The 12751-nt window shown below is 56.3% G+C and overlaps 4 protein-coding genes across 4 annotated transcripts in view; 3 read left to right on the top strand and 1 right to left on the bottom strand.

Moving 5' to 3' along the window:
• The window catches only part of SODALDRAFT_356480 (hypothetical protein), a gene marked incomplete at both ends in the record, with an annotated part of 1709 nt that extends 1584 nt beyond the window's left edge, over positions 1–125 (top strand). The window contains one exon of the mRNA XM_028613914.1: positions 27–125. Coding sequence (XP_028468295.1) covers positions 27–125 — 99 coding nt within the window. The remainder of the gene's footprint in view (positions 1–26) is intronic.
• Positions 126–644: 519 nt separating this feature from the next.
• On the bottom strand, positions 645–4987 carry SODALDRAFT_272894 (phospholipid-transporting ATPase; the record flags this gene model as incomplete). Its single annotated transcript, XM_028607865.1, has 3 exons — positions 645–849; positions 941–1611; positions 1727–4987. The coding sequence occupies 3 exons, from the start codon at positions 4985–4987 to the stop codon at positions 645–647; spliced, it is 4137 nt and encodes a 1378-aa protein (XP_028468296.1).
• Positions 4988–6483: 1496 nt separating this feature from the next.
• SODALDRAFT_97330 (hypothetical protein) lies at positions 6484–8624 on the top strand. The gene is made up of 4 exons (XM_028615830.1): positions 6484–6639; positions 6793–7000; positions 7114–7230; positions 7407–8624. Exons 2-4 carry the CDS (start codon positions 6830–6832, stop codon positions 8343–8345), a joined length of 1227 nt encoding a protein of 408 aa, XP_028468297.1. The 5' UTR covers positions 6484–6639; positions 6793–6829; the 3' UTR covers positions 8346–8624.
• Positions 8625–9298: 674 nt separating this feature from the next.
• On the top strand, positions 9299–12120 carry SODALDRAFT_321829 (hypothetical protein; the record flags this gene model as incomplete). Its single annotated transcript, XM_028609656.1, has 4 exons — positions 9299–9489; positions 9668–11126; positions 11297–11336; positions 11648–12120. The coding sequence occupies 4 exons, from the start codon at positions 9299–9301 to the stop codon at positions 12118–12120; spliced, it is 2163 nt and encodes a 720-aa protein (XP_028468298.1).
• Between the last annotated feature and the right edge of the window lie 631 nt (positions 12121–12751).

A 12751-nucleotide genomic window follows, 5' to 3' on the forward strand; every position in this document is an offset into this window, starting at 1 on the left:
CCCCCCGCTCACTAACAAACATCTAGAACGTCCAGGTAACCGAGTCGACCGAGTCCTGTCCGACTGAGGGTTTGGCTACGCCTGGGCTATCGGCGATGGTTTTCGGCCCTGCGTACGGTGGATAACGCCCGCCTTCGCAAGCAAACGCCCTCATCATCACGCCATGTTCCCCTCGCTCGGTCCACCGCCAACCAGAAGAGAAACCCCGACCTCTCACCGGTATTTTTTACTTCAAAACAAATACAGGTTTCCACGCTTCATGACACGTTAAGCAGCAAGTGGGGTCTTGTCTCATTCGAACCCTTTTCTACAAACCAGATCACGAAAAGGAAAAGGAAAAAAAAAAAAAAAACACCCCCGAGACCATTTAATACAAGCGAAGAAGCGCCAATAGGGCCCAGCTCCTGACCGTTCTCCTTCCCACAAAGGAGTTCGCCCGGGTTTCGCTCGCCAGCCTGCCAGTCAGGTTTATGGCCCATGGAATCAACAAAAAAATAAAGAAAACAAGAAGAAGAAGAAGAAGAAAAGAAGGAAGAAATAAAGTATATGCGGAACCATGATGCTATATCAGATGACAGTCACCTCCTCTAGTTTTCCACAACCACATCTCCAAGGCACTCTCGTTTACACAGGCGGCCAGAGTCCTAGAACCCCAAGTTCCCACTGGGGCCCTGGCGCTGGGGACGCGAGCTCACCATCTCGCCGTATTTACCGCGGTGTTGGGTAGTGTCGTAGGCCTGCAACAACCGCGTCTGACTCTCGTCGGCCTGCGAAAAAGCGTAACCCCTCTGTTTCCGCATGCGCTGAACTTGGCGCACCTTGCGGATAGCCTTCTGGAATTGTTCCATACTGGAAAGAAAAAAAGAAGAAGAAAAAAGCCTAAATTAGTCTCTCTTTCTTCATGTCTCCAAGAGAAGGGGGCAGAAAGAGCGAAACATACCGAGGCCTGTAATCTTGGATATTGTACTTTTGAATCTCCTGGATGTGATGGTACGGCTCAGGCCAATGCATGCGCTTGACGTACTTCCAGACAACGTCGCGGAGGAGACACAATATGGCCAGGGAGAACGTCTGCAGCCAGAAGACGGGGCTCGTGTACAGCCTGGGGATGACACCGTGGAATTCAGGCGATACGAGGTCCGTCATGGGCGCCACGATGCCATACCCCGCGACAAAGACCCACCAGATGGCCATGGAGCCAGGTATGGCCATGATGTGGTACTTCGTCCAGTTGCTGGTGACGAGGCCGGCTTTGCCTAGGACGGTGAGGAGTACGGGAGCATATAGGGCCGTGCCCCAGATCCAGTGGCCCGCCACCTTGCCGTCGCCTTCGATCAGGTCGCCGTGCCCGATGAGCTCGCCGAAGACGTAGAGGACGAGGGAGTGGTATACGGCATTGGCGAGCCACTCGCAGAAGACCTTCATCCGGAAGAACTGGTTTTGTTGGCCCATGGTGTATAGCTGAGGGTACCGGTCAAGGAGACGCGCCGAGATGAACTGGTCCAGGATGCCGAGAGCGAAAGGAGGTAGCACGGTGAAGAAGACGTTGAAGAAGGTCAAAATCCATGACTCGTAGATAATAGTGCCGGAGAAGACGTTTCGGAAAGTATACTGTAGGGTTGCGTATCGGTCAGTAATGCCATTTCAGGGGAAACACGACGAAAAGAAGGGGAAGAGAGAAGAAGAAGAAGAAGGAGAAGAAGAAAAAAAGGGAGGGGGACAATACCCAAAACTGCGTCATGTACAAGGTGATGTTCTTGTAGAAAGAATAGAGGATAGTCTTGGCCACTCTCTGGTAGCTCCACGCGCCGTGGACAAGCAACAGCTTCCTCAGATACCGGAACTGCGCAATGGAAACATCGGCGCTCCGGGCAGCCTGCAAGCCCTCCATTCCGCTGATGCCGACGCCAATGTGCGCGGCCTGGATCATCGAGACGTCGTTGGCACCGTCGCCAATGGCGAGGAGAATCGAGTCCTCCTTGTACTTCTTGACCAGCTTGACGACGAGCGCCTTCTGCAGCGGCGAGACGCGGCAGCAAATGACGGCCTTGCACATGATGGCAAGGTCGAGGAAGAGCTTCTCGAGGTCCTTCTCCAAGGCGTACGTGAGGGACTTGCCGTCGATGACGAGAGCCAGCGAGTCCATCTCGATGGTCCCGCCCCCCTGCGTGCGGATGGCGTCGAGCTTCTTCTCGATGTTGTCGCGCGTCGCGGCGGCCGTTTCCTCGTTGACGATGAGCAGCATCATGTCCTCGCTCAGCAGCTTGCAGCTCATGCCGATGTTGATGGCCGTCTCCTGGCGGTCGCCCGTCAAGACCCAGACCTTGATGTTGGCCTGCTGGAGCGTATGGATCGTCTCGGGGACGCCGTCCTGCAGACGATCCTCGATGGCGGTGGCGCCGAGGAGGAAGAAATCGTGCTCGATGAGCTCGGCCGCCTTTTCGAGTTCGTCCGCCCGGCCGCCGCCCAGGGTTGTGGATGCGGCGTCGAAGATCTGATACCACTCCTGAAACTCTTGCTCCGAGACCTCGCGCATGGCCAGGCAGAGGGTCCGCAGCCCCTCGGAGGCATACTCTTCCAAGTGCCGCAGTGTCGACTCCACGTGAGGGTTGTTATCGTTCAGGCGCTCGAGAATGACGGTGTCGGCGCCTTTGCAGTAGACGCGAATCTTTCCGTCGGGGCATCGATAAATGGTGGACATGCGCTTGCGGGTCGAGTTGAACTCGCACACGGCTAGGAGCTCGTATGCGAGCTCTTGGCCGTCCACTTCGATGAAGACGGCCCTGGGCTTCCGGTCGGTGAACTTGTACCCGAGATGGGCGGCCCCTTCCACAAGGGCGCCCTCGTCGGGGGAGGCAGCCTGATACTTGATCTGGCCCCCTTTCTCCTCGCTTCGCTCGGGGATGACGGTGTGGCAGGTGGCCAGAAGAGACAGGAAGTGATCGATGGCGGGCGCCGACTCGTGGCTCTTGCGGTTCTCGTTGAGCCTGTGAAAGTCATGGGTGCCGACCTCGACGCCGTCTTGCACGGTGGCTCTCTGGTCTTCGGGGACATCATCGCCGTACTGGATACCGGCAATAGAGGCTTGCTTGAACTCCATGATGTTGCAAGTCAGCGTGCCCGTCTTGTCGGAGAAGACGAATTCAACCATGCCCAGCTCCTCGACGAGACTCGAGGTCCGGCAGTTGGCCGGCGTGTCGTTCTTGTCGTAGTACATGTCCAGATCGTCGTTGATGAGAATGCCGTGCCAATACTTGACCAGTTCGACGGTAACGAACAAGGAGATGGGCACCAGCGAGGAGAACAGGACCCAATACGTGACCAAATCTTTGCCGAAGGTCTCCGCCACGCGGCGGGCGTTGTCGGTCGGGTTGAGCATGAGGTAAGACAGAGCGTCGCCCTGCACGCGTCGAATGATGAGGTCGCCCACGGCACAGATGATGCTCAGAACCATGAGGACGGCGACGAGGAGCAAGACAAGGGTGTTGAGCTTCTTCTCGACCTTCGTCCGCTTGATGGGAGCGGCCGTGGCGTTGCGCATGAGCTTGGTCTCGTGGCCGGTAAAGACGACGATGCCGTGGACCCAGGGCGTGTTACGCAGGGTGGCACCACGGAGCAAAAGTTGTTCGGGGTTCAGGGGGAGCTCCTTCTCGCCACCACCCGTCTGCATGGTGAGGGTGGCTTCGTAGGTGTAGAGGCTGCTGTTGGGCTGTTCCGACTTGATCCTGCCGCCGAGCCTGCTCAGCTCGCTAGAGCTGACCAGGGCGCTGGTCTCCGGGATCGCCTGCTTGATCTTGAGGTTGGTCTCGCCATCGAGATTGGCCGTCTCGACGTAGCAGAGACCCTCGGGCTCGGAACTGGCCAGAAGGACCAGGTCGGCGGGTAGGGGCTCCTCGGACTCGACGCGGACGATGTCGCCGACGGCCACGTTGATCCATTTGGTTTCCTCGAAGGTCGAGCCACGCAGGACACGAGCGCGCGAGGTGTTGAGGGCGTTGTCGGCCTGCTTCCTGCGATGATCCTCGACGAGTTCCTTGGCGGCCGAGGCCATAAGCACGACGACGAGGGGGATGATGGTCGTATATCGATTTGTCGGGGAAAGGCCCGGAATCTGTTGCAGGGCAGCGGTGAACAAGAAGAAGACGTTGGCGATTTTGGAGAACTGTTCGAAAAGGAACTTGGGGAGGAAAGTGGCAAAGTTGTATTTGGCAGTCGATACGTGGTTGTCGACATGGTTATTGGCGGCGTTGGCGGGAGGGTTGTTGAGGTATATGATTCGGGGGCCCAGGGTGGACGGGTCGGGTTTGTTACGGCCAAAGCCGAATTTGAAGTTGCCCAAGTCGAACTTGCTACGCGACTTTGACTGGGAGTCGACACCGGCGGAATCGGCCCTCGTGCGGCCATGACCGCTGGCGGCGGTGCCACTGGTGGGTTCCGTCAAAGGGAGATCCATCTCGGAGTAGCCTTGACCCATTCCCAGTCTATTCTTGACCCTGCCCAGGAGGCCGCCGCCCAGGCTCAGCACACTATTTCGATTCCTTGCGCTCTTCCTCGCGGCGTCATCGGCACCACCGGCTCGCAAAGGAGTTCCACCGTGTTGATAGTATGAGTCGCCATCGGTCGGGTAGTCGTCGAAATCGTCGGCATATCTTTGATAGTTGTTCAGGTCGGAGGTTTGGCTGTATTGCCGATTGGAAGCCAGATAAGGGCCTTGCAGGGTATGGGAGGATTGTGAGGGACTGGCGGGAAGCGACCTTGGGCCTGGTTGCCTTGACTGGCCGGCGCCGCCGACGAAGTCATCGTAGGAAACTGAGGGTCGGCCGGGGTCACGGCTCGGATCGTGGTCGAGGGTGTATGTGCGCATCAAATCATCATCGTTGAGGGTTGACCGCTGCCCTCCGCTGTACACGGGCTGGTCGTTCTCCAAGTCGAGTAGGAGGTCATTCTGAGGAGGCCCTGAGGGACCTCCTATAGGTCTGCCAGCCATGCCGGGAGGCTGGTAAAAGCGAACGAGGGATCAATGTGACGATGGTGATGGAAACGACATCCGGACGCGCAATTGGATTTGGGGCAATCGAAGCGTGTGTAGTAGGTGAGTAACGGAGGACAAGTCGGATGTTCAAATTCACAAAGTGGCCGGTGTATATTATTATCTCGATATTAGTTAGAGATCGTGTCGTGGTAGTTTTCGTTTGTTCCTGTCGTTCCGGTTGTTTTAGTCAAGGTATGGTAAAAAGGGGATGGGTTCGAAAGGTAAGGTAGGCAGAGGAGTAGGCAGAGGAGTAGGCAGAGGCAAGTAGGTTGGACCCCGGTTTGGCAACAGGTAACGAAAAAGCGTGGTGTTTGGATGTTCTGGGTCTTCTGGGTCCTCCAGCACAGCCTCCTTTTTTGGCGGTTTTTTTTTTTTACATTGGTACCTAATTACCTACCCTGCCTGGTTACGCGCCTCCTGGGGCTGGGGTACTTTGTTGGAGTAGCTCCTACCTTGTGGACTAACGTAAGCCTTGAAAGGGGGTCCAACATACAAAGGAACGTGGTGCGACAGGGCTGGACGAGGTTGAAGGGATTCTCCTGATATCTTCATGAAGAACTTAGGTCGTATAGAACGACAGTACGTAATTAGGTCTTCTTTGATGGTTCTACGAAGTACGTACGACACGTATGGACATGTGTAGAGGCGGATTACTATGGCTTGTTCATGACTTCACTTCCAGCCCATGTTGTTTCAAACTGGCCGTGAAAGACAAAAAATGAAGTACACTAATTACACTGTGGATCCTGGAGCCAACGGAAGAAGACCCCCCTACCTTAGGTAAGGTAAGGAAAAGCAGCTACCTGGATAAGGTACCTTGGCCTCTTATGGCTGCTTTCGTCTACCCCTTATACCTTAATTTATAAGGTACCTTACCTACCCGGGTTTGGCTGGTTATAGGTCAGAGCTCGATGGACTGGTCAGATGTCCGAAGTCTTAGAACATTATGTTGACAGCGATATCTCTGTCCTGGCTCTGGTCAGTGCAAAATTCTCTGTTCGAGCTCTGACCTATACCCACCCCTACCCGGGGTAGGTGTGAGGAAACGAACTTATATACTTCGTACCAGGGTACCCACTATAGCTTAGTAACCGTTGGTAAACTAAACCTGAGACCGCCTTATTATTAGGCATCCGTACTCTGTACGATGTACTGAAAAGAGGGATAGGGTCGGCTAATTGTCTTGTTGATTGAGGGAAAGAATGTAGTCGAGCGCACGGGATTGCGCTGTTACGATTTAGAGACTTTGAGCCACTGACCTACGACCTCGACCTGGACCTCGACCTGGACCTCAACCTCAACCTCAACGGTTCCTGTTGATATGCTCATGTCTCAAAACACAGGGATCGATGGTCAATCAACAGTCAAAATCGCATGCAACGACGGATAAGAAAGGCCGCTCGTTTCGCAAATCCCGTTGACGTGCTATCTATCGGTTGGCATAAGCTTCTTACCTTGAGAGGCATATCGATGTCAAGAGAAGAAGAGAAGAAGAGCCCCGCTCGTCTCCTCTCTTACAACGTACTTACTCCGTAGATCGCCCGTTCGTCCTTCGTGGGTCTGACCTGACAGTCTCACCAAGCTCTTTTGAGACTATTTGAACTAGTGTAGGTAGTCATTCGTCTTTGGATATTCCCAGTTTGACACAGTCCACATGCCCCTCTTCTCCTCTTCTCATTTCGCCTTCAGGAACCAAAGCTGCCTAGCGATATTCACCGTCTATGATCGGACGTTCATTGATACGATTAATAGGGGAAAAGACCTTATCCTGGCTCCTCGTTTCATTCGTTCGGCGCCATGGACTACTCTCTTCGAAATCACCTCTCCTTTATTGGTTCTCCGGTTGCCGACCTGCCCACGCCAGCCCTGGTTATCAGCAAACCCGTGCTTGAAGCCAATATCGCACAGCTTCATCAAGATGTCGAAGCAATGGGCATCGCGTTTCGACCTCATGTCAAGACTCTAAAGGCATGCATGCCCACTACATCTCACCCCTACCCAAGATATCTGAACACACGTGGTTCAATCTCTCGACCTCCAAGACCCCTTTGTTGACTTTGCGCTTGCGACCGAGTGTCTAGTCTGTCGAGGTCACCAGGATGATGCTTGGCGGCGGCAAGCACCGCAAGATCGTCGCCTCCACCGTGGCTGATATTGAAGGTCTTCTACCCCTTGTTGAGGAAGGAATCCTAGATGAGGTGTGTACACCGTAAAAGCCAAACGCCTCCCAGGTCCAATACACTCGACCAGATTAGACCATACCTATGAAACCCGTCAACTGCTTTCTCGAAACTTTCAAGATGTTCCTGGGAAGAGACTGGCGGATATGATGCTGATTCGAAGGACCTGGAAACTCGTCTCCCCCACCCCGCAGGCCCTCTACGGCGTCCCGGTCGCCCCCTCCAAAATTCCACGCCTCGCAGCGCTGCGTCACTCTCTCCGCATAGTCCTCATGATCGACCACGACCAGCAGATTGCCCACCTGGAAGCCTTCTCCGCAACGGCAGGGGGGCAAAGCAAGACCCGCGACCCCTGGGACGTCCTGATCAAAATCGACGTCGGCACCCGCCGCGCCGGCATCCCCCCCTCGTCGCCCCGCCTCGCCGACCTCGTCCGCCGCGCCGAGACATCCACGGCCGTCAACGTCCTCGGCTTCTACGCCCACGCCGGCCACTCGTACAGCAGCCGCTCCCAGGACGCCGCCCAAGCCGCGCTCAGCACCGAGGCGGAAGGCGTGCTCCAGGCGGCCGGCCTGCTGCCGGCCGACCGCGCCGTGCTCGTCTCCATCGGGTCGACGCCCACCGCGCACGTCGTCCGGAGCCTCCAAGTGGCCGCGCCGCGCAACGTCGCGCTGGAGCTGCACGCGGGCAACTTCCCCGCGCACGACCTGCAGCAGGTCTCGACGGGCCTGGTGCGCCCGGCGCAGCAGGCTCTCCGCCTGTGCGTGGAGGTGTGCAGCCTGTACCCGGAGCGGAACGAGGCGCTTGTCAACGCGGGCACCATCGCCATCTCCAAGGAGACGAGCTCTTGGGCCGGTTACGGTAATGTCGTGGGCAAGCCTGGGTGGTATGTCCAGCGAACGTCGCAGGAGCATGGCATACTTGCGTTTCGCCCTCCTTCCGGTTCCCCCACCAAAGGAACAGAGGTAGAAGGGGGTGTTTTGTCGGGGGTGGACGAAGTGTTCAAGGTCGGGGATAAGGTGCTTCTCCACGTTGCGCATGCTTGCATCACGGCGTCAAACCATCATGTGTACTACGTAGTTGATGAGGACGATATGGTCCGGGAGACTTGGATTCCTTGGAAGGGTTGGTGAGAGGCTCGCCTCCGGCTCATGTGTGAGGGATTGTGTGGAGCGAACTCGGCGCCTGCTCGTTTACCTCGTTTAGTGCACAGGTACCCCATATGTACGTAACCACGGAGTACGTACGAAGTATCCGTACTGAGAAGTGCAAAGACATCTAGGTACGAATAGATGGTCAGACCGGGACGGGTGGAAACTTTCAGCCCCCTCCCCCCCACCCATTTGGGACTTTCCCCACGATAATGGAGCTGACTCACGTCACTGGAAAAAGGGGAGGCCCCACCTTTTACCAGCTACGAATGTTGATCATTCTTCTTTGAGACTAGCGCACTCGGATCCGATCGGCACTTCTAAAGCTTGAGTGCCTCCTCGTTCCTTACAGGCCCTTCTCGGCACCACTCGCCGTCTCAATGTCAAGCCTGTGGGCTAAACAGAAAAGAAGAAAAGAGGACGAGGAAGAGGAAGACGAAGACGAAGAGGAAGAACGACGTACACGTACCCGTACAGCAAGCCTAATATCAAAGGTTGTTCCCGGGCCCTTGTCAAGTTTCCCCAAGGACGCCAGCCAGTACATATAGAGAGTTATTTGCGAGGTTCTTTTCCATTGGTGGCTAGAGGTAGCCGCTCCTTGGGCCATCTCTTTTCCGCCCTCTACCTGGCATCATATACCTTACACTTAAACCTAAGGTACCTGTCTTGCCTCGTCGGGTCATCAGCTATACTAGGTACCTTACTTTACTCCTACCTAGGTAGGTATCAACTGCATAGCGGACCTGTCCTGCTCTCAACGAGGAGAGCAAGGCAACGGTTCCTGATCTTCCCGTCTCTTGCTTTCTCAACACGTTCTCCCAATCTATTCCCCCATTTTTGAACTGTATTTCCGTGTGTATTCATCTGTTTCCCTGCCCTGGCCAAGTCAGAGCCACAGACGGAATCTTACCCCGGTGCCACAAAAGAATAGACGAATGGAGAAGGACGATAAGACGACCAGCGCCGGCTCGGACAAGCTTGAATCGAGGAGATACGAGGATGTCGTAGCTCAAGACGTCAACGTTCGCCGCCTACACGATGGCACCGAGGATCTCGTCGGCGAGCATGATCAACTTCAACGTGGCTTAAAGAGCAGGCATATCCAGTTCCTTGCCCTAGGTGGCGCGTAGGTCTCTCCTGAGAAGAAAAGAAAACAAAAGAAGAAAAGAAGAAGAAGAAAAAAAGAAGAAGAAGAAAAAGAAGAAAAAAGAAGAAGAAAAAAAAAATGGTCCTAGCCGACCAAGCACCAAAGAAACCAGACAATCTCAATATCGCGTCTCCTCCAGTACTGACCTACTCCCTAGTATCGGTACTGGCCTCTTCGTCGGCTCTGGCGCCATCCTCTCCCTCGTAGGGCCAGCCCCGCTCTTCATGGGATACCTGTCCATGATGCTCGGCGTCTGGAACATCATGAACAACCTCGGCGAGATGGCAACGTATCTCCCGCTCAAGGGCATCTCGATCCCCTACTTCGTCGAACGATTCGTGGACCCGAGCCTCGCCTTCGCGAGCGGCTACAACTACTGGTACGCCTATGCGATCCTCGTCGCCGCAGAGGCCTCCGCCGGCGCCATCCTGCTCGACTACTGGAACACCCCCGTCCCGGCCGCCGTCTGGATCACCATCATCCTCCTCGTCACCCTCGGCCTGAACATCTTCGCCGTCTCCGTCTTCGGCGAGGCCGAGTTCTGGTTCGCCAGCATCAAGCTCATCACCATCCTCGGCCTCATCCTCACCAGTCTCGTCATCGTGCTGGGCGGCGCCCCCAACCGCGACCGCATCGGTTTCCTGTACTGGTACGACCCCGGCGCCATCAAGCCCTACATGACGGGCGGGGACACCGGTCGCTTCCTGGCCTATTGGGCCGCCTTCGTCCGCGCCGGCTTCGCCTTCATCACGTCGCCCGAACTCATCGCCGTCGCCGCCGGCGAGACCGTGGCCCCCCGCCGCAACGTCCCCAAGGCGGCCCGCCGCTTCATCTACCGGCTCGCCCTCTTCTACGGCCTGGGCTCCTTGATGATCGGCGTCATCACGCCCTCCACCGACCCCAACCTTCTCAACCCCGAGTCCAACGCGAACGCGTCGCCGTGGGTCATCGGCATCCGGCGCGCGGGAATCGGCGTCCTCGACCACATCATCAACGCCGCCATCCTGACCTCGGCCTGGTCGGCCGGCAACGCCTTCCTGTACTCCGGCAGCCGGGTGCTGTACAGCATGTCGCTCAAGGGCCAGGCTCCCCGGATCTGCTCGCGCACCACCAAGCGCGGCGTGCCCTACGTCGCCATCCTCGCCACGTGGTCCATCGGCCTGCTCGCCTATCTCAACGTCAACAACAACGGCGCCGCCGTCTTCACCTGGTTCATGAACATCAGCACCATCAGCGGCTACATCGCCTGGATCGTCGTCATGGTCACCTACCTGCGCTTCCGCAGGGCCATGGACTTCCGCGGCCTGCTGCACGCTCTCCCCTACAAGACCCCGTTCCAGCCCCACCTGACGTGGTTCGTCCTGGTGCTGCTGGTCCTCCTCACCCTGACCAACGGCTTTCAGCTCTTCTTCCCCGGCCAGTTCCACGTGGAGGACTTCCTCGCCGCGTACATCACCTTGCCCATCGTCCTGGTGCTGTACTTTGGTCATAAGCTCTGGTACCGCACTCGGTTTGCTCGCAAGGTGGAGGACATTGACGTGACCACGGGCGTCAGGGAAATGGAGGAGCTCGCCGCACTGGATCAGCCACCGGTGCCCAAGAATTTTGTACAGAGGGTGTGGTTCTGGATCGCTTGACCATGTCTGGGGTGTCGTATGTGGGGGACTCGAGAGCGAATGCTCGCTGTATATATCGGTCAACGTTGTGCCTGGAGCTATGAGAGCAGGATGTATATAGGTAGCAGAACCACTTTGTCTGCCAGGCTTTAATCCTGTGTTCTTGTTAGTTCTACCTGGGTTCAACTGCCGTGGTCATGGTCATTTCAGGTTTGTCGAATAATGTCATTATTCAGGAGAAATTATCCGTTCATGTCGGCGATCCAGAAACTCGGATGAACCGTAGATTTCCTCGGAGACTCGACCGAAACTCGAAAGAGAGCACAACGGTCACCTGATCTCCCTGTACCTTTGTCTCTTATAAGATAAGACCTATCTTATCTTATCTTATCTCAGTCGAATCAACGTCCCGATGGCAAGATACCTCCATACCTTAGTGTACTTCGTGATGGCGCTATACCCGGGGTTGTCACCCATTCATCACGCCGACTCGCATCGTCGCTTTCCTCCAACACCGCCAGAATCATCCCAAACTCAGTCCGTCAGACCTCCTCCTCATTTCCGACACACTCATCTTCGTCTTCCCCAACCTACGACGGCCATGGTCTGCTCCAAGTGTCAGAAACTGGGCAAAGGCGCCACGACCCTCGCCACCCCAGGCGTCAAGAAGAAGTCGGAGCTGTACTACGGGTCGCCCGCCTCGTCGTCAGCCTCATCCGCCAACAAGACGGGCAGCAGCACGGGCGCGAAATCGGCCACCCTGGGACAGACGGGCATAGGAAAGAGCAAGCTTCTCTCCCAGGCGGCCCGGAACCCGTACGCGCAGTATTCGAGCTCCTGCACCAAGTGCAAGACGCGCATCAGCCAGGGTCACACGTTCTGCCAGACTTGCGCCTTCAAGGCTGACGCCTGCGCCGGGTGCGGCAAGGCGAACAAGAAGAAGATCAAGGGGGCCGGACCCACTGTTGACGGCGCGAAGTACACGCTGAAGTGATGCGGCGAAGCACAAGACACAAATAAAGGGGAGGAACGATTCGATGGGTGGTTCGAGGAAGTCCAGCGGCGTCGCAATCAGAGTTCCGAGGCGTACACGCAGAAACAGAGCGCCGGTACAACCCGTACACCCGTACACCCGTACACCCGCACACGGTCGTTGTTCCGATCCTCCTGCGGCGCAGTCTGTGAAGTCTCGGATTAGGGCGAGGGCGATTGTGGAGTCGTCGTGACAGTTCGAGACGGCTGTTGCCGCCATCCAGGAAAGGGACAGTTCATACGATGGTCTGTTCTATGCCCGCCTGGCCCGACCGCATTGTATTTCGAGTTCTGCTTACAGGTGACTCGGGGATAAATGGTTTCCACCACGACCAAAAGATTAAATCAACCTGTATAGTTAAGGGCATCAAAGTCCGGCGGGACCACACTCTACCGCCGGGGTCTGGCCCTCGCCCCCCGACAACCACCTCCTTTGCCCTGGCAAGGCAGGAACGCAGCAGAGGATGCTGTTATGCGCTAGGGCGAAATGACGCACACTTAGGACCATGCAGCCGGTATTACAACACGTCATGGTGTCTCAGTAGGTAGCTAGAAGCTTTGAAAACGGGGTACATCATGCAATGATGGAATAA

Source organism: Sodiomyces alkalinus (assembly GCF_003711515.1).
Source record: "Sodiomyces alkalinus F11 unplaced genomic scaffold SODALscaffold_2, whole genome shotgun sequence".
Taxonomy (NCBI): Eukaryota; Fungi; Ascomycota; class Sordariomycetes; order Glomerellales; family Plectosphaerellaceae; genus Sodiomyces; species Sodiomyces alkalinus.

What these genes read in the sequence shown, in the direction of transcription:
- SODALDRAFT_97330 (XM_028615830.1), top strand. Translation starts at nt 6,830, where the DNA reads ATGGACTACTCTCTTCGAAATCACCTCTCCTTTATTGGTTCTCCGGTT. An exon ending in CTCATGTCAAGACTCTAAAG is followed by an intron (nt 7,001 to 7,113) that starts GCATGCATGCCC and finishes CCGAGTGTCTAG; the next exon opens with TCTGTCGAGGTCACCAGGAT. An exon ending in AGGAAGGAATCCTAGATGAG is followed by an intron (nt 7,231 to 7,406) that starts GTGTGTACACCG and finishes CCCACCCCGCAG; the next exon opens with GCCCTCTACGGCGTCCCGGT.